Source organism: Canis aureus, chromosome 5, assembly GCF_053574225.1.
Source record: "Canis aureus isolate CA01 chromosome 5, VMU_Caureus_v.1.0, whole genome shotgun sequence".
Taxonomy (NCBI): Eukaryota; Metazoa; Chordata; class Mammalia; order Carnivora; family Canidae; genus Canis; species Canis aureus.
The window spans coordinates 20,289,137-20,308,136 of record NC_135615.1 but is presented as its reverse complement, the minus strand read 5'-3'; the positions used below and the strand labels follow the sequence as shown (position 1 = coordinate 20,308,136).

General features: G+C 36.9%; 1 protein-coding gene and 1 long non-coding RNA gene across 2 annotated transcripts in view; one reads left to right on the top strand and one right to left on the bottom strand.

Moving 5' to 3' along the window:
• The window catches only part of LOC144313782 (uncharacterized), a 51,691-nt gene extending 41,624 nt beyond the window's left edge, over window positions 1–10,067 (top strand). Inside the window, exons 5-6 of the long non-coding RNA XR_013379405.1 lie at window positions 8,374–8,503; window positions 9,609–10,067. This is a non-coding gene — a long non-coding RNA (uncharacterized LOC144313782). The remainder of the gene's footprint in view (window positions 1–8,373; window positions 8,504–9,608) is intronic.
• The window catches only part of ST8SIA6 (ST8 alpha-N-acetyl-neuraminide alpha-2,8-sialyltransferase 6), a 140,377-nt gene continuing 127,428 nt past the window's right edge, over window positions 6,052–19,000 (bottom strand). The window contains exons 4-7 of the mRNA XM_077897052.1: window positions 16,763–16,907; window positions 12,736–12,848; window positions 10,149–10,241; window positions 6,052–8,684 (exon numbers count right to left, since the gene is read on the bottom strand). Of these exons, the coding sequence (XP_077753178.1) occupies window positions 8,216–8,684; window positions 10,149–10,241; window positions 12,736–12,848; window positions 16,763–16,907 (820 nt within the window). The 3' untranslated portion in view covers window positions 6,052–8,215. The remainder of the gene's footprint in view (window positions 8,685–10,148; window positions 10,242–12,735; window positions 12,849–16,762; window positions 16,908–19,000) is intronic.

Genomic DNA, 19,000 nt, shown 5'->3' with positions numbered 1-19,000 from the left:
CAAAGATCAGCAAGCCCGGCAAGTCTACTATAAGGTAAAAGTCTTAATAGCTTATTTCTAAGACTTCACACATGAGTAAACATTTCATTTCACATATTTGATGAAAATTAATCAGAGCACTCTGTTACAAGTAAAACAAATAAGAGTATGGGATCCTACATATTATATTTTGATTAATACCAAAGAATGATGAGTGCCCAAAATGAAAATGTAACAGGTATCATTTCTGTGAGAATTGCTTCTGGAGCTAATGCATTTAATGTCTAGTAACTAATTCTATGGGGAAAAAAATTTAAAGGCCACATAGCATATTCTCTCCATAATCAACAGGACGACCTATAAAAAGCTTCAGCGTTTTTAAGAAAGACCATGAAACTTAGAGCCAAACTACTTGGGTTCAAACTCTAGTTCAATCACTTAATAGGTGAGTGACACATGGGAAATTACTTGTAGCAGCTTATGGTTAGATATCCACCCAACATCTCTTTTTCCCTTCCTCCTTCTCAACAGAACACTAAATTTGTTCAGGTACACACTTATTCCCCTTGAAGCCTTTAATCCCAGGGGTAGGAATAATTGTAAAAGTTGGCTCCATATTCCCTTTGTCAATGATTGGTTTAGGAATGTTTGTGTGACCAATGTGAACCCATGAGAAACAAGGAAAGGTTTGATGGGACTTTGGAGAAAGCTCTTTCTCCTTCCTCTGGCACCTCTTGTGTTAAGATGTGACTCTCTCCTCTTCTCTGGATATGTACAGATGTACATTTATGAGGCCTGCATGTGCTGCTTTTGTTCAACGAGTCTTAGGATGAAGTCAACACACTGAGTTAAGCCCATGACTCTTGCAGGGAAATGAAGTCAGAACCAAAATTCTTAGGTTGCCCTGTTTTGGACTTCTAGACCTATGGCCAAGAATTCTACAGTTTAAGCTAGTTTGATGGAGCTTTATGAAATTTTCAGCTGAAGGTAGTCTGATCCTCCTGAGCCATTTTCCTATCTGAGAAAATCAGATTGACAGCTACATGGCAATCTTGTGAAAATTCATGATAATACATGTAAAATATTACGCACGGCGCTTGGTGCAATACGAGCTTTCAATAAATGGTATCAGGTTTGCTAGTTGCCTGGCACACTGAGTACTTGCTATTAACTTGGCTCAAAATGATCTTTGGCAAATCTTTTAACAGCCCTGATTTCTGATTGCTCACATTTCTATATCGGATGAGAGTAGTGATATTAGCCTCCAAAGAGTACTCTGTAATAGCTGAAGCAAGGATTTCAAATCTCTTTGAGGTCCTCAAAAGGCAAGGAATAGAATAATGCATTGGTATTTTATTGAATATCACCAAAATACACACACACACACACACACACACACACACACACACACACCTTAAAGCAAATAAAACAGAGTCAGGCTGAGAAAAGAAATTAATCTATCCCATTAAATACTCCTTTCAAAAAGAACTCAGGAGAATACAACATATTGGAAACTTCCAAAATTAATTAAACTTTAGAGCGAATATAGTAGGACATATAAAAATGTATTGTGCAAGCTTGAATCATCACTCCTTAATTTAGAAAAGTTAAAATTTGGAACTTATCAAGAAGGCCAAGGCAACTGAAGAAATAAAAACCCAAAGAGAGGAGGATAACATGCTAAAATTTTTTTTAAAGTTTTTTTTTAATTTATTTATGATAGTCACACAGAGAGAGAGAGAAAGAGAGGCAGAGACATAGGCAGAGGGGGAAGCAGGCTCCATGCACCGGGAGCCCGATGTGGGATTCGATCCCAGGTCTCTAGGATCGCGCTCTGGGCCAAAGGCAGGCGCCAAACCGCTGCGCCACCCAGGGATCCCCATGCTAAAATTTAAACATGTTGGATAATGTTATTTTTCCATACAAAGCAACATGAACAACAATAACACTAAAAAGAGAATAAAATATTGATGAAACACACCAGCTTCAGGCATACCACCTGAATTTGAAACTTAGCTCTGACATTTGTGTACTATATAACCTTGGGCAAGTTTCTCGGCCTCTCTTAGCTGGTTTTCTCATATATAAAAATAGAGATAATCAAATCTACCTCACAGACTTAGGTTTAAATAAGACAAAATAACATAAGCCAAGTTCTTGTACAGGTGCCAAGTGGATAGCAAGCACTTAATGAAATATTTTTACTATATTCTTGTGATAAAATGGGCCCCGTGGGATCCCAGGGACTTTTGGTAGTCTATCATACAACCTGGGTTTTTTAAAAAAAGGCTCAAATTTCAGATGGGCAAAGAAAATTTCTAGAAGATATTTCCAGCAACCTCAAGAAAAGACAGGTGACAGACACTACAAAAATAAAATTGTAGGGGAATTTCTCCTTCTGGATAAGGTAGAGTAGCAGGGACCAGATTTAGCCTCTTGTCCACAGCAACTAAAAACCAACAGACAAAATATATTGAAATGAAACCATCATTGAAATGATGGTTTTTAGGCATTGGACATTAGGCAACTCAGGAAGGGCATGGGTCAGTGGAGCCCCACAGTTGCCCTAGCTTACTACTTAGATGGTTCCCAGGCCACAGCACAGGGAGGGGAAGCTTAGGCACACTTCACTGGTCTGAGTAGAGGCTACAGATTTAGGAGTTAGGGACTTCCAATGCAGATCCAGAGTACAGAAGGCTTCATGGAGAGAAATCTCCTCTAGCCTTCAGCTGAGAATTGACCAGCATATGTGAGGAAAATACCTAAACCTGGGAAAAAGAAACACCCAAAAGGAGCAGACAAAACAACTCCTAAAAGTTAAAAAGGATAGAATAATTCATATTCTTCCCAGACAAAAAAGAAAATCTCGTAATTCATGGGGCACTCAGGAGGGCACTCATAAGGGTATTGTCTCAGTGTGAGAAAAAATTTACCCCAGCATAAGCACTGCTATGGTTTTAACTAACAAACACTAAAAATAAGCTTCAAAAAGGAATGAACTGTTTATATATAGGTCACTTAATTTTGCCCAGAAGAAATCAACATTATTTTTAGGAACACCAAAATATTGAACACTCACAAAAGTAAAATTCACAGTATCTGGCATTCAATAAAAAAATTTCCCTGCTTTCAAAGAAGCAGAAAAATACAGCTTATATTGAGGAGAAAAATCTAGTGGAAACAGATCCAGGAATGACACAGATGATAGAATTAATTAAAAAGGACACTGAAAGGGTTATAAGTATATCCCATATGTTCAAGAAGGTAGAGGAACGAACAAGCATGTTAAAGGAAGACATAGCAGATATAAAAAGCGCAAACTGAACATCGACAATGTTTGAAATTAAAAACATACCTGGGCGGGGGGGTGCCTGGATGGTTCAGTGGTTGAGCATCTGCCTTTGGCTCAGGGCGTGATCCCGGGGTCCTGGGATCAAGTCCCACATCAGGCTCCCCACAGGGAGCCTGCTTCTCCTTTTGCCTATGTCTCTGTCTCTCTCTGTGTGTCTCATGAATAAATAAATAAAATATTTTTAAAAAATGAAAAGATAAAATAAAAACACACTGGATGGGATTGACATCAGATTAGACACTGGAAAAGAAAATATTAGTCGAGTTGAAGACATGGGCATAGGAACCATCCAAAATGAAAAACAAAGGAAAAAAAAAAGGAAGAACAGATAAACAGAGAGTCAGTAATCTCTAACAAATTTTGAGAAGTTTCATGTGTGTTAACTGGTGTCCCTGAAAAGGAAGAAAGGAGAGGGACAGAAGAAAGTATGGGAAAAGAATACCTTTTCTCTATTATGTATACAATGTATCTTTATCACGTATCACTCACATTTTCTTGATAAAAAGATTGCTCTCAGAAGAGTGATGACCCAGAGAAGATAAGATGGGCTGGAAGGATACTCCTGTTCACCCATCTTCAGTAGGGTATTTGTGAGTTCCACTATGGAGTCAGCCTCTGAGGCCATATGCAAATAGGAAACCTTGAAATTACTCAGTGGATTTTTTAAAAATCAAAAGTAAGATATAGTCTTATTGGTTCAAGTGCTTCAGATACTTCCGGTGACTCTCTGAAATTCCTTGTGTTTACTAGCAAAACAATGTATTTTCATGTACATAAATAAAATGTTTTGAATGTCTTAACTATATTACATGTTGCATCTTAACCATACTTCTAAGGTAGCTATTTAGGATGTGAGCAGATCTGTTATCTGTAACATTTTCCAATTTTCCCAAAGCTTCCTGAAATTCATGAAATGATTTAGAGTGAATGACATGATATAGTACTGAGTTGGTACATTTTTTTGTAAGCAAGAAAAAAACTAGCCTCAAACTGGTCTGATTTATGGCTTAATTCAGTATTCTATACATAGAGAGTCCTCCAAAAAAAAAAAAAAAAAAAAAAGTCCTTGGTTGATTACCTGGCTGAGAGCCCACATATTTACATGCAGAAGGAAATCTTCTTTCATGAGAGTCATGATCTATTTGCCTTTCCCTTTTGTTAGGAAAAAAAAAAATCAGAGACTTCAAGGACTATTATACTGCATAACGCTAAACTCTATGCAATTGTTCATGGAGTCCTTTCCAGGGACCTTACAGCACTATGGACTACATGCTTAAATGAACATTTTTGCCTTATCCTCAGATTTGGATGAAAATTGTTTTAGAATCTTGCCATTTGGTTACATTGCCCAGTGATGCTGAACAAGTAAAAAATAGAATTAAGCAAGTTAGTATTTCCCCTAGAAACTGGCAACATGTGGTATTATGAGCTGGAGTCCCAAGTAAAGTTTAGTACTGTCTAGCACCAGTACTCAGACTTTCTATTTTCAATGCCCATGGATGCACTTCAAGTTTAAGAGCAGAAGATCAAATCTAATCCATCAACATTTAAGCAATGCTCATTACACCCACAGATTCTTGAGCGTGTCACCGTGAGACTTAGTGGAAAATCCATAAATCTATAAGGTGGAGGTCATAGTTTTCTTTTGGTTTTGAAACTTGTGGTAATTTACCATTATAGAACAAAAAGAACTGTTGCTTATGACTTACAATTCATGTGGCTGACATGTTATCAAAATTTATGTTCTATTGTATTTTAGGAAGTTTAAAAAATTCTCCTTTAGAACAAAAGGACATTATTGACATATCATAATAGAACATGTATACTGTTGTCCTCTGCCAAAAAGGAAATGTTAAGATGTGATTGAGGCCTCCCACATATTTCACAACAGTTACAGATCAACTTGGGAAAGAGAAAGAATGCACATGTTCTTTTTGACCAGACTTTTGGTTAACAGGTGATCCTAGCTGAGATTGTTGCAAAATTTCAACATGCCTTCATAATGGCAGTACAAATGTCAATATAAATGTTAAATAGAACACCAACTTTAGTTATGTTCATGTGGAAAGGTCTACAATTTTCTCCACAACTTTTTTTCTACTGAACTTTACCAAACATGGGTATCATTAGGATGCTGCTTCTTGCCCTCTCAGTGTTGGGGGAGGTCATCGATAGGACATGATACCCCGTTGACCCGTGAGCTGAGCCCTGGCAAATGGAGGCTCCTTTCTCCCTCCCCTGTACATTCTATTTGCCTGGCATGCATTCTCTTTGCCTTCCCTGATCCCAAAAGCTGCTCCAAAGGAAACAGCCTCAAGATAGTGATGTGGTGTTGAGACCACCTGGACAATATACACATCTGAACTCAGTGCAGGCCTCTACACAAACATTTAAGATTACCAGACAAATGTGGAGATCTACTAGTCTTGTAGCCACCCAAGATGATCCCATATGCAAGGTCTCAACTTATTAAAACCGCCACCAACAATGTGGAGTGGCCTGCCTTCTTCTTTGGTCTTTCCTTGTGCTCTGTGTACAGGGGCCAGTTTTGGAATTTGCCTGGGAAGCTCCAGAGAAGTTTGTGAACCAACACATATCATTTTGAACACTTCTGAAATTTGTTATTGTTGACACTTAAAGATTCTATTTTGATAGTCTAGAGAAAATTTCCGAAGATAAAATAGAAAGTTGTACGGGAAAAACTTAAGTAAATTCTGTCCTAATCACATGTAATTTTTATTAAAGTAACTTATCTCCATACAGTATATTTAATGGTTGATTTCAGTATATTCTCTCGTTTTTACTCACTAATCACATATTTCCCATACCATCAAAAAGAGAAGTTTAATTTATACTCCCCAGAAAACATTTTAAGGGAAACATTTTACTAACCGTAAAGTATTAGAGTGTTCTATTTTTAATAATCCACTGTTAGTAACATGATAGACATTACTACTACTGCTAGCAGATTTTTAAAAGCAAATTAAATCCATTAGAAGTTGCAGAAAACAGCCACTTATTTATCATCACAAAAAGAAAGATAAATAAATTAGACCTCATGTAACTAAAAGCATGTCCCTTTTGGAAAATATTTATATATGAACTTTGAGGTAATTTACGGAGCTAATAGGTTTCATCTGTGATAGAAGAAGAAATAAAATGTGAACAAAGAAAGGCACAAAAAATGTCAACCACAATGAAATGAAAGAGGTACTTTGCCAAAATAAGCAATAACAGCAAAGTGTTCTGAAAAGAGAACATTTAGTAAAACAATCATCTGGCTAAGATAAGAATTCAGATCTTTATTTGTAATTAATGCAGCATGCTGACAAGTTTGCTCCACTATTTCTACTCTCCTCGTGATGGTACAAAGACAAGCAGGGAAAGTAGGAATATAGTTACTTAGTTAAGTTAAAAAACTTATCCAGTGGATGAAGGGATGATCTATGTTAACAGGTAGCATCATAATGTACGGGCATGATGTAAAAATGGCAATATTCAGTAGCACTTAAGCTTTGATATGGATGGCTAAATTATTAGTCTTATTTCTCATGTAAATAATACACCTTTCCTTAAGAGACTTAAGTCTCTTCCTTAAGTTTTTGTGTATTTTAATCCTTACAGCTTTCCTCTGACATCTGTTAGGTCACTGTTAACTTGTGTTTCACAGAGGCAGGCCCAAGCCACCATTCTCACATGCTACAACCTCCCTTCAAGTGACAGTTCTTGGGGAAAAGACCATGATTTACCTTAAAATATCCTCATTTTGATGAATTAGAATGAAGGGGACAACTTTTTTATTCCCTCTACCTAGAACCTCTCTTTATCTGTTAACATCTTACTCACTTTCTGGGTTTTTATTCAGAAATTACCTCTTCTCTGAAACAGAAACAGGTTTAATTACTCTTGCCTCTGTTCCTCCTCCTACTTTATTCGTAGCTGTGGTAATAACATTTATCATATTGTATCATGGTGGTAGATCATACACATGTCAGCTTCCTCCTGCAGAACTTGGTTACCCTTGTGTCCCTCTCACAGAGTCTGCTATAGGGCCTGGCATGAAGGAGCTGTTTGATCATTATTTTTTAATAATGATTTATTATTTTTTACAAAGTGTGACACCACAGACAACAGGTAAGAAAAACTGGGTATTATTAACTCTTCATGCTTTTAAAACAGCTCCTGTCAGTGGAAGAGGCTTAAGAGTAAGGCAGGAAGTTAATATAAATTTTAAGGAGTCATTTAAAAATAAAAATGGAGGAGGAAAAAAACTGGCCTAAATCCAATTGGCACATCATTGCAGCTAACGACCCCAGTGAAGGTAATCAGAGGTAGGCGTATTACCACCCGAAGAGGAAGACTTCTTTCCTGGATAATCAAGGGTTTACAGTAATTTCTTAAATGCACTCTTTAGGACAGGAAGAAGGATGAGAAGGATATTATTAATAATAGAGATGCCTGCTCAGGAAAGAACCCCAATGAATACAGGCAATTCAGCTGTTCTCTCCAGGAAAGGTCTTCAAAACAGCATGACTTTTATTATCAGCCCAGTGAGAGTGGAAAGAGCTCTTAGAGACAGTAACAGGGAAATATTTACCAAGTCCCTAGCTCACGCCAAATCCTTTGGCAAGAGTTTTCATAGATTATGTCGTTTTCCTATCGTGAGTTAGATTATCATGGTCCCCATTTTACAAGGAGGGAAAGTGAAGAAGATCGAACAACTCCATGAGTTGCTGAGATTGCAACCTTAGCAAGGAGCTTTAATCAAAGCAAGTTTCAAGACTTTTCCTATTATGTTCTACATCCACTGCTTTTAGGATTTGAAAACACTGTTTCTCCCCTACTGCATTCTATTAAAACTATTCCCATTTTAAGACACTATGCTTAGGCTATTTCACATTTGCTAAATTGTAATTTGAGGATTCCTTTCAAGTGAAGTTGGAGAATTTGTCTATATTCTTTGGGCATCTCATGGAAACCACGTTTAGGTAAGTTGTTGTCGTAGTAGTGATGACTGACAGGTGTGTCTTTCACCGTTCTAGAGAAGGGCCAAAATCCATACAGCTTCACGTGCTCACACAGTTCAACTGCCACGCTTGTGATCATCAAGCCAGAGGACAGGCGAAACTCTGTTACTCCCTCGGTTCTCCAGAAAAGGGCAAGATTTCTCAGGTACTTGGGATGGAAAAATATAACCTTTTGTCTTGCATTAGACTCTTTGAGTGTGCTATACACTTTGAAAGAGGCAATCGTGTTGGCCCTGAAAGAAAACGCTGGCAGGAGAAGGAATGCGTCTCCATAGGTTGCAATGTCCTCCAGAAATATTTCCTTCTTTTTCTTTAAGTTCCCATATCTGCCAAATTAAAACAAACAAACAAACAAACAAACAAACAAACATCATCATTATAATCAAGTAGCATTTTTGGTTACATGGGCTGAATTTACCACCAGCCGAGCCACTGAACCATCTATATCCCTGCTGTATATAAGAGACAAACCCTGAATTCAGAGGCCAAGTACAAGTAAGGTGCCTGTAAGTATCAAGGTCTAGGTGTTCATCTCTCTTTTCGTAGTGTCCCTAGGCTTCTACTTTTATTTTCTTACCGGGCTATATCCTTACTGGACACACATTTCTTACATTATCTTCCAGCTCAGTAATTTTTTTCTCTAAGGTTGCTTTTTGATACAGAAATATCTTCCAAATTAATAATGATTAATGTTTTCCTAAACATAGCACACTCTTAAAATGTCTATACATTAAAAAAATCACTGAGTTGTACACTTGTGCTCTGTGTATCTTTTTGTACATGTGATCATAAAATAGGTTTCCTTTAAAGAACCTTAAAAAACTATATTCATACACACACACACATTTTAAATTTCCTCTATGTATTGCCATAGCTTTATATGCTTGATTTACATACTACCTTAGTAAATATACTAGTATGCATGATTGTCTGTGTATAGAAAGTAAACTTTTGGGATACAGGTACAATATTTTGTATTATCTTAAGGGATTCTAGAACTATATGAGTATATACTTTTATGGTGTATTGTATTAATAATAATTATTAGTCAATTTTGGTGAAAACAATGTATGTATGGGATTTTTACTAATTATTAGTCAATTTTGATGAAAACAATGTATGTATGGGATTTTTACTAATCAGGAACATTTTTTAGTGGCTACACTGTGCAAATGAAATATAGGAATTATTTTTTGGTAATAAACTATCCATAGTAAAAATTTCTTTTTTTTTTTTTTTTTTTTTGCCAGGTTCTCCTAAAGCCTCATTCATTCTCTGAAGTTTCTAAATAAACTGTTTCATCAAGAAACTGCTCCCAAGATAAAAGAGTAATGCTAACATTCTGAAAGAAAGTTCTCAAAAGTAACTTCACTATTGTTAAAAAAGATGAAGAGATAAATGAGTTTTCACTTGATTAGTAATATTCAGCTTATGACATTGGAAGTGCAATTGGTTGGGTAGCCCAGCTGGTTCAGAGGTAGAATGTACAACTCTTGATTTCAGGGTTTTAAAGTTTGAGCCTCACATTAGGTGTAGAGTTTACTTTAAAAAATAAAGTCCCTAAAATAAAATAAAATGGGTTTCTTTAAAAAAAAAGAGGTAAAGTTGCTCATACCTCTTATAAGCTACAACCTCGAAGAAAGTAAAATATGAATATATTCTTATATCTTTCCCCAAAAATCATTCTGGCTGTATTGCAAGTCATTTGAGCAACAAGATTAGTGTTCAAACTAAGAAACACGTTAAACAATAAATGTTCTCAAACAGTTGTATAAGTCAGAGATACTTACTTTAGTCTTATGATACTGGGATTTACAGTCACAACATTGGTTTTGCTCCCAACATCTTTACTAATATTTCCTGTGATTGGGGGGAGGTTACATCTGAAATTTGAAAAAAAAAAAAAGGTATTTTCAAAATGCAACTTATAAAAAAAACTGTGTACACTTACCTGTACACATATGATCACTGTCATTTTATTGAAGAAAATCATAGCTGTTATGGGGTTCTGCGAAATACATAAATTTGATAAAAGCTTTCAATATTAAGACCCTTACACATATCAAAATGAGAAATGACATTACCTTGCCTAGCTTTTGAAGAGTTAATAATCCTTTTATTAGAATTATTATTTCTATTAATTCTATTCCCACAGTGGTATGATCATCAATTTACAGATTAAAAAAAAAAAAAAAAAAAAAAACAGAGGGACTGCAACAAGTTTACAGAGTCTGCCAGAAGCAAAGACTACATTAAAAAAAAAAAAAGTCTCCAAACCCTGAAATCTCCTGATTCCCATATGGATAGTTTTTCTAGCAAATTATGCTGTTAATAAATAAAACCCCAATGTTCTCATAATGATGCTTTCATATAAATGTTCTCTTCCTCTTTTGAGTACTAATTTGTTTTTAGTACTCAAAACAAATTAAGAATTGTAATTCTGAGTAGTTATATTCCTTTCACAAAAAAAGGGAAAGTTGGTTATGACACCCTAAGTATTGTTTGCAGAATTTCAAGTAGACCATTTCTTTAAAGCTATACATACAAAGGGAGCATCTGAGTGCTTCCTAAGGAAAGCTGTTTCAAGTTGATGTGTTCTGGAGAACTGAGCTTGAAACAGTATTCCACACTCCATGAAACATAAACTCAAATGGACCGTGTCCATCTCTCATTGATAAAAAAAGATGTTGGAAAATAATTAAATATGGCACCTTGGGAAAAATACATATTAATCACAGATAATACAGAAATGCCTTCATTAATGGACATCCTGTAATAACAAATCTACTTTCTAATACAGTCCCATATATTTTTTAAAATCAAAGGTGATTTCCAAGAGAGTATCATAGGAGACTCCAAGGAGAAATATTGAGTATTGTCTACATACAGTGGTAGTTTGTAAAACCACTCATCATCTCTTTTTGTTCCTTACCCACTTAACTAGTAGCTCCCCAACTTTTGAAACGGAAAACAAATCATAATAAGCAGTTCCCAGGCTGTCATGATAAAACTCTGAACATGTGCAAAGTACAGGCTTAAAATTTAAATAAATTTTAATGACCATGACCACATTTAAACCCTCATTTGGCCATTCAGTCTGGAAAGGTCAGTTCCCTGATACAGGGAACTCTATCAGAAACATTCGTGTCCTCAGTGAATGTAGAATCCAGAAATAAGCAAAGCACACTTACTGCAGAGTTATAAATTAAAAAGATTTTAAGATGAGATTTTTTTTTAAACCTAAACTTGTATTTCCTGTATCTGCTATTAGATAAAATGGATGTGTAGCCATAATACACCCTACAGATGTTTTGAGAATTTTAAGTCTGTAAAAAGTCTATTACAAGAAGAATTATTTATCTTCATTATGGCTTTTTCATACTGAGTGCTTTAACAAAATGGCTAAATCATTTGGGTATTGGTCATTTTAACAGAATCATGAGGAGCACATTCAATGACCCAGTGGACTTTCAGGTCTATTGTTCTGTCATTACCTTTAGCAATAAAAACTTAAATGAGATTAAAGCGGTAGGACAGGGAGGGGGAAGCTACTGATTGAAAATCCTGCTTCTTTTCAGGTGCTAAAAAGGGCAGCATTAAATCAATAAGGATCAAAGGCTCTCCTCTGATGTATGAAATCAGTGCCCCTGAAATAGGAAGAAACAGATTTCGACTCAGTTTTTAAAAAGGTGCATTTCAATTGAAATCCATCCTCACAGGGATGAATCACCTTTCCATCGTATCCTGAAAGCACAGAAATTCTGCAGCTTGGCTTATTAGCACAAGCACACAGAGAAACCACGTTTGCATCTGTTTTTGCAAGCTAGCTGGTACTGAGGTACAAACACATTTGAAAAGACCAGAATTTTGAAGCTCCACTATTTAATTTCAAGTCAGAAAACTAAACAATGATGTTGCATGGTAATACAATGCTTAGGTTATCATTTTCTCAAATGTTATCTGAGAACAAAAGTTTCTTGAAATGCTCTCTCTCTCTCTGTGTGTGTATGTGTATATATATATTTCCCCCCATTTTTCCTGGTGAGCCTGGGAGATGTTCTCCAGAGTCCTTCTGAGAGAGCCATGGTATCCTTAATACACTGAAGGCTCTGACAAGTCCTGCAGTGAAGATCCTCTTTCACAATGATTTCAAGAAGAGCTTCTCCAAAGTGGCTATAGTGCAGTTTTATCCTTCTGGTTTTAACATTCTGAGGAACTCGTGACCCATTTAACACTTCAGGAAAGGCTACCTAGATCATTTGTAGACTTAAGCAATACAGCTCAAAGGTCAAAATTTACATGGAGTGTCTTTACAGCATCCCTTTAAAATATCCAACTGATCTTTGGTTTCAAGGAAACCAATCTGACAGGCCTTACCTAAAAACGAAGTCGGATTTATCTATTTCAGCTCCACAAAGAGACTTGTTCAGAATTCCCCCATTTCCAACCACTGCACACTGATTGTAGGGATACTCCACGAAAGGCTGAGACTATGAGGAGACAGTAAAAAACCATCACGACATAGCTTTAGTTTCAGAATCATAAACATCATCAATTTAATTCAAGCAGCTTGATTTTTTACACAGGCTAAGGAAAGAGAAAGAGCAAGGAAAAAAGCAGAAGTAGCATGACCACAGCAGCTTGATCAACTTATGACTTAAAAACTTATGACAATAAAAAGTCCTGCAAACCTGTATTTCCTTTCTCTTGAGAGAAATATACAGTGTATCATATACCCTAAAATAACATAAAATATATTTGTACATACAATATAACTTAATGTATCTCACATACATAATTAAGTACCTAACATCAGATTGGCAAAATCCCACTTTTGGCCTTTCCAACAGACAGGAATGTTTCCAGCAAAATAGAGGAAATAAAGCAATTAGAAAGTATCATTAAGTCCTCTATTCTTGGGCATAAAATTAATAGCTAATTTAGTGGAAGTTTCCTGTGCTTCTTAAATAGTTAGACCTTCAGGCTCAGTGATGACATGAGATTTATGCCTGCCATCTCTGCAAATGACCAGCCACGGGGCTACAGGGACGCCTAGGAACTCTGTGCAGACATATTTCAAATTAATTTCCAAGGCCTGAATCTTTTATATTTCCTCCAAGGACCTGACTTGCCCACCCTAAAAGATTTTCCCCTTTTACCAAATCCTTCCCAGTCTGACACATAACTTCTCAATTTAACAGTGTACTTTTCCTTTGCTGGTCACTCTCCCTGAAGTTATTAGACGTGACCTTGAGCTGCACCAAGGGTACCAGCCCAGCCTCTACAGTGACAAGGCCCTGATTCACCTATTTTGTCCTTAGAATTCGAGTGGCAGTCCCCGAGGGCAGAGAGTGTGATTATTACTTTTAACTTCCCCTCATCTTTCACCATAGGCCTCGCCTGTTGTAATGTACACAGTATGGTGATGGTTCAGTGAGTGCTGGGGGCCACCTCCAGGGTTGTGCTGGGACTCGCTTGTACCAAGTTGTGGGAGCCAACTGGTAAACAGTTGGGAATTTGGTGAAACCGTGAAATCACTGGTAAATTTAAATCAGCTACTGTGGGGGTATGTACACCACTAAAATCAGTCAATAGTACAAACCAGGGCAGCATAGGGCCCAAAGCCAGTTTACCAGCACCAAGGCAACAGCTCGCCAGTATGTTCTGAGAAGCCCAACAGACTCCTGATTCCCTCTGACTGTTAGATGCCCTTTATGTGCCATCTGAGAGACGCCAAACAAGTAAAGAGAACTCTGGTTCTGCGCTTCTAGGTTTGTCTCTAACAATTAAGAATCATACGGTACTTATTATACGAGACACGCTATTCCAAGTGTGTGACTTACTAACACATGTAATCCTTATGAACGTTCTATAGATGGGAAATAAAAGCATGGGTTTAAGTAATGGCTAGCAAGTGTCAGAGCTGGGATTCAAAGCCCTGAAAGAGTCCACACTCTTATTCACTACACACTACACAGTTTCTCACATTCAACGAATAAAATGTTAATTTAATTATATGCCTTATTTCTCTTTGTATCCGCAATACCTAACAGAAGACAGGGGACCTGGCTCTTAAATTAATGGTTCCTTGATACCTTAGGTTATTTCAAGTCCACTGTACTCCTAGTTCAAGATGTCTTCAACCTGAGTTTACTAAATGGTACCATGATAAATTCTGAATTTTAGAGCGGGGAGGATGCAAATATCCGCTTAATGGTACAGCAGAAAAGATTACTGAAGGAAAACATGTCTCCAATTAAGCACTCAAAATAACGCATGTTTTCTCTGCTTCTTGGTCCACCGGGGTAAAAAAGGCCCATACGCTTTGGGATCTCATGTATCAGTAAGAGGAATCTCCAATGCTTCTTAAAAAAAAAAATCTTCTAAGAAAGTGGAAAATTTGTGCTAGGTTGAGCAATGCCTCCCCATTGCTCGCTCTGGACAAAAACCAACTTTGTTTTCTTTTCAAATAACTTAGCAAAGTGTTTGGAGGAAATGACTTCATGACATTTATCAAAAGTACCCATTGTGATTGCCGTTCTCCTGAGGGGAGTGTGGCAGAGACCAGGCAGGGTGGGTGTGCAGGAAGGAGGGGGGCAGGAAGGAGGCCAGCTTCCTCAAATGCCTCATCTCCACAAAGGGAGTGCTGGAAGCAACACAGGAAAGTGGCCCACTTTGCAACTGTTTTGGTACTGACTTCAGAATTACCTCCTTCCCAATTTTGAAAAATCAATGCAAATTTGGGAAATGGCTGCTGTTGGTAACTGCATACAGAATTATTAAGCCTAGGTTATTCTTTTCAAAGTGCCAATTAGAAGCCAAAAATAAATAAATAAATAGATAAATAAATAAATAAATAAATAAATCCCAGCAGCTCCTCTGTTCTCATCAGTCTAAAGCATAGAAAATGCTAGAAAAAACTCCAAGGGTGAAAGAGTTACTCGTGGTGAATTTCCTTGATTGGGAATATAAACATTCTGTACTTATCTTTTCAGTTATTGGTAAATTTAATGCATCATGAAGGCATTTTTAAAATGCTTTGTGGGGTTTGGGGGGCTTTTTTTTTCCTTCTAGAAAATTTGTCATATTTTTTCTCTATCATTTTCTATTCATTTTTTAAATCATTCCCAGGCAATAAGTCTTCCTTTGAATTATAATAGTAAGAGAAAAACTGGAACAACTTACAGGACCAATAAATTAGTTGAAAGAAGTCAAAGGTCCAACAAAAGGGAATTAATTGCAAGCACTGAATATTCTACAGTTGGTAAACTGTGTTATATAAGGTCATTCCATTTTTTACCAGACTGACTTGCTTAATTGCTTTTAATCCAATCATGAAAAAAAGACCAAGAGTGTATGTTTATAAGCAATGAGATGTTCTTCATGACAAAAATTCTCTCCAAGTTTGGATTTATATTTAAGAAGTTTATTCTTGTAATAATACTGTATCATTACTCATTAGTTTATTTAATGAATAGGTAATGAATACATATATGCACTGGGAAATGTTCTGGAGCTTGGGATACATCAATGAACATATCCCACAGAAATCCCTAAATGTGAGGTTATGCTCCCTGGCCACAATTTTTTTTTAAGATTGATTTATTTAGGGATCCCTGGGTGGCGCAGCGGTTGGGCTCCTGCCTTTGGCCCAGGGCGCGATCCTGGAGACCCGGGATCGAGTCCCGCGTCGGGCTCCCGGTGCATGGAGCCTGCTTCTCCCTCTGCCTGTGTCTCTGCCTCTCTCTCTTTCTCTCTCGGTGACTATCATAAATAAATAAAAAATTTAAAAAAAAAGATTTATTTATTTATTTTAGAGAGACAGAGCACAAGCGGGAGGTGCAGAGGATAAAGGAGAGGAAGAGAGAGAATCTGAAGCAGATGAGCCGCACATAGGGCTTGATCTCACGACCTGAGCTGAAACAAAGAGTCAGTCGCTTAACCAACTGAGCCACCTAGGCAACCCCACTGACCACAAATGCCTGGCATATTTACTTCCCAAAGATTAGCCACATAACCCACAGTTCTTTGTGAAGGAATTGAGTCAGTCACCAAAACTGACAACTGGAAGAACCTTATTCCAGGTGAAAAATGGTCCTCTTCCCAAGCCCCAGTAATTACTATGCAGAAAGCCCAAGTACCTCATCTCACGCAAGGATGAATCATGAAGACTCAAGGACTCGGAGAGCTTATCATGTAAGATATAAATACCACTCCCCGAAGAGCCACTTGCATTCAGAACTGCCTTTTTAAAATGGACCACTATAACCATCTTTTATATCAAAGCAACATATGGTATTTTAATTCTAAATTAACTCCTCCATTAGTATAAGTTACAGCATAACATGGGAGAAAAGTCACCTGGAATGGTGACACAAATAAACCACAACAAATCTTTACTCACCACTGGAAACATATTAAAAATGTTCTCTCTAATTAGGATTTCGTTTTTGCTTTCCACCTCATAACTCATGTTGGTCCCAGCTGGAGTGTTATTCTGAGAAACAATGAAGTTTTGAGCAGCATCACAACAGGAAGCAAGTTTTGCTCTGCGAAGGATAAGAAAAAAAGTGAACCATGGGACGAGATTAAGAAACCAGAAATAGAGGCTACGATGTAAAATGCAAGAGGATTTTGCCATATTGACTTTCAGAAAGAAGAGAAATCATTCACATAGATGACATTTCTATCTCTTTCCACCCTAACTGGCCTGGACAGTTGAATGATAACCTAGCAGCATCAAAGAGCAGGGAATGGGAAAGATGCTTACACTCAGGTAAGGACCCTCTCACCAACAGAAAATACTCATGAACATAATGGTTCACGTACAAAAATGTCCTCCTAATGATAATGTTGTAACATTAAAGAGAAAAATGACAGGATATAACATAATTATTTTATAATAATTATAAAGTACAGAAACTAAATTAAGGACAGTGTACAAATTGTCACCAAAGCAACATGTAGTCATTTACCAGGAGACAAGTCCAATGAAAAGAAGAATCATTCAACACAGTGATTTGTTTCTAGCTTTACTGATACAATTCGCGAGTGCAAATTATTTATATTTAAGGTGTACCACTTCATGTTTTGCTATGTTTATATATTGAGGAGTAATCACCACCACAATCAAGCTAATTGACATATCCATTACTTTACATAATTATCACTATTTTATTTTCTTTAGTGGTGATATAATTAATATTTATCCCTTTAGCAAATTTCAAGTATACAATATAGTATTGCTATCCACACACTACTGTAAATTAACATGGGGAATTTCTAAGCCAAGGGAATTTAAAGCTGCCATTTCTTATAGAAAGAATGTAATTTAGTATCAAGTTATGTTTAAAAACTCTTACTGTGGAGTGAAACATTATTAATAGAACATAGACCCAGTTAGGTCCTTCCAGGGATCATCAGGGCTTGCCCCTGACCTCTGGCAGGTTAATCTAGATCCACTCAGAATTTATATTTTGTTTACATAATTCTCCAGGTATGCAGATTCCACAGCATCACTGATAATTGTTCTAGCGTTTAATCAACCTTGAAGTCAAGAGACCCTTCCATTTGCACAACTCACCTATCTCTTCACTTGAATCCATTTCCCTTATTATAGTTTTTCATAGAATCTCTCCATAAAAACACTTCATGTAATTGAAATGGTAATAATCAAATAATCACGCAGAACTTGAAGCTTTCAATCTAAGAGCATTTAGAGAAGTTCCTCTTCTCAGATTTTCCTCCTAGGACCAGTCTTCCATTACTATAGTCATCTTATTGCTCTTTAAACCTGTACTTACTTCTCCGTGTTAAAATACATATCAAACAGACTCTTAACTATAGAGGACAGAGGTTTGCTGGAAGAGGGGGAGGTTAAATGGGTGATGGGTATTAAGGAGGGCACTTGTGATGAGCACTGGGTGTTGTATGTAAGTGTTGAATCACAAAATTCTACTACCAAAACTAATATTACGCTATATGTTAACTAACTAGAATTTAAACAAAAACTTTAAAAAATATGTATCAAAGCTGGGTTCAACCATAGCACAAAGGACAGTGAATATTCAATGAACAGAACTGACACTATTGTTGCTGACATCCTAGATTCATAACTGGTCCTTCCCCATTTATTGGTTTTGGTCCTGGCGGGTATACCTTTGTACAAGTTCCTGTTGAATTTTGTCCTTTTGAAAAAATACAGTGCTCTAATCTGTCACAGTCATTTTGAATTATATTCCAGTCTTCCCAAATTTCAATAATCCTCAGGGTATGAGAAGCCAGTGCTGTGATATCATTTGTACCCTAAAATCAATATTTTCAACAATCCTTATCAGTTAACTTATTATCATTAAAATAGTACATTCTGGGCAGCCTCTGTGGTTCAGCGGTTTAGCACCGCCTTCAGTCCAGGGAGTGATCCTGGAGACCCGGGATCGAGTCCCACGTTGGGCTCCCTGCACAGAGCCTGCTTCTCTCTCTGCCTGTGTCTCTGCCTCTCTCTCTCTCTCTCTCTCTCTCTCTCTCTCTCTCTCTGTCTCTGTGTGTGTGTGTGGGTCTCTCATGAATAAATGAGTGAAATCTTTAAATAAATAATAAATAAATAAGTAAGTACATTCTTCTTAACTGAATTCTATCACCT